We start from the raw sequence: 1,522 nt of genomic DNA on the forward strand, positions 1-1,522 counted from the left end.
CGAAGTGATCCGCTCACTGATCGTCAAGTCCGAATGCACCGAAGTTAAAGCTGTTGAGAATTCGCTCATGACAACGGATAAGAGCCAGTTTGCCACCATACAGATTGCTTGCGAGCTCCAGCAGCACTTCCTGCATCACGAGGTGGACAAAATTGCGCTTAATAATTTCTGTCAGCGATTTAAGGAACAATATGTGGAGGAAGACAGCGAGTGCATTCCACCCACTTGACCACTTGACCCCAAGTTATACAAGCGACTGTGGAGTGTTCTGTCTCTGTGTGTGCGTGTGTGTTTGTGGTGCCATCGCTGATATTCACGGAGGCGCCTGGCGAAATGATGTTTTTTGCTGTGAAGTACATGGGGAATATGTCGCGTCCACTGTCTAACGAAATCAACGAGGACGCAAAGCACCTTATGCTTTAATTAAAGAATTTATGTGAGTGTCCAGCCCTGTCAAACCCGTGAACAAAAAACAAGGCTCTCGAATGCCGCTACGTATAGCCGTACGCGGTGCCGGTGTTATAGCACCGCTTTAATAGGCGCTGGCAAACGAAAATTCAGACAGTGCGCTTCAGGAAAATTAATTGCAGACTGCTGATACCACAATGATGTAATTGATGGAAAAGGTAACAATGGCTTGTAACTAACGTTTTGCCTGTGGCACAAAGTAATATAACAAAGGTATAAAACGGCTTGGGTATGTGAGTCTGTTTTTTTTTTCCCTTCACCCACCTGTGGTTTTGGGTAGTTAACAAAATTCCCAGGGAATGCAAAGGTCTTCGGAAGTTTGGATACCCGTACAAAACACTGCGGTGCTGATCATCTCTCCTACCGTATTTTTACGGGTTAGTACTTTTTCCACAATGTAGTTACGACTCCGCGCCCCCTCTGGGAAATTGGTAATCCTGTCATTAATTAGCAGGCGACTACCATGCAGTAATCACACACAGTTCCACAGGGGCACTCGGGGGGAAATAGTAATAATACTCTTTATACGAATATTTTTGCAAGAAAGAATCTGTCCACCGTCCCAAAACACTGTAAAGCGGTGTAGGGTGTTTCCGTACGTTGTTTTGGAGCATTGGATTCCATCAAGCACTGGGAAAGCAATACAACAGAAAACATAGGCGTACATTTTGCTTAAAACAACAATAACAAGACAGAAAGAAGCCGTTTCAGGTGTAACCGCACATTTGATAAGGGGGTGGGTGAGGAAATGCCTGATAACTTGTGTATGCAAAATAAGGATGGTGCACTGCCGGGGTTGGAAGAACGTTTGAAGCAAATTGACAACTGGGCGCCGGGACGAGTCATCTGCTCATTTACTTGAGTGTGATGGACTGAAGGAGTTGTGAGGGTAAGTGGGGCTAGAAACGCAGGGGGGGGGAAATCAAAAAAAAAACTACGATCCTAGGTAAAATTAGTCCACGTTAGTAATAGCGCATTTGAAGCTATCACATATCCAAAGAACCCTCAAATTTCGGAGGTTGCTCACACGTAGCGAAATATATATATATATATA

At 44.6% G+C, this 1,522-nt stretch overlaps 1 protein-coding gene across 1 annotated transcript in view; it reads left to right on the top strand.

Annotated features, from left to right (window-relative positions):
* The window catches only part of TEOVI_000341500 (uncharacterized protein), a gene marked incomplete at both ends in the record, with an annotated part of 522 nt that extends 293 nt beyond the window's left edge, over nt 1-229 (top strand). Inside the window, one exon of the mRNA XM_067226325.1 lies at nt 3-229. Within this exon, the coding sequence (XP_067082426.1) occupies nt 3-229 (227 nt within the window). The remainder of the gene's footprint in view (nt 1-2) is intronic.
* Between the last annotated feature and the right edge of the window lie 1,293 nt (nt 230-1,522).

This window comes from Trypanosoma equiperdum, assembly GCF_001457755.1.
Source record: "Trypanosoma equiperdum strain OVI genome assembly, contig: ctg_744, whole genome shotgun sequence".
Lineage (NCBI taxonomy): Eukaryota > Euglenozoa > Kinetoplastea > Trypanosomatida > Trypanosomatidae > Trypanosoma > Trypanosoma equiperdum.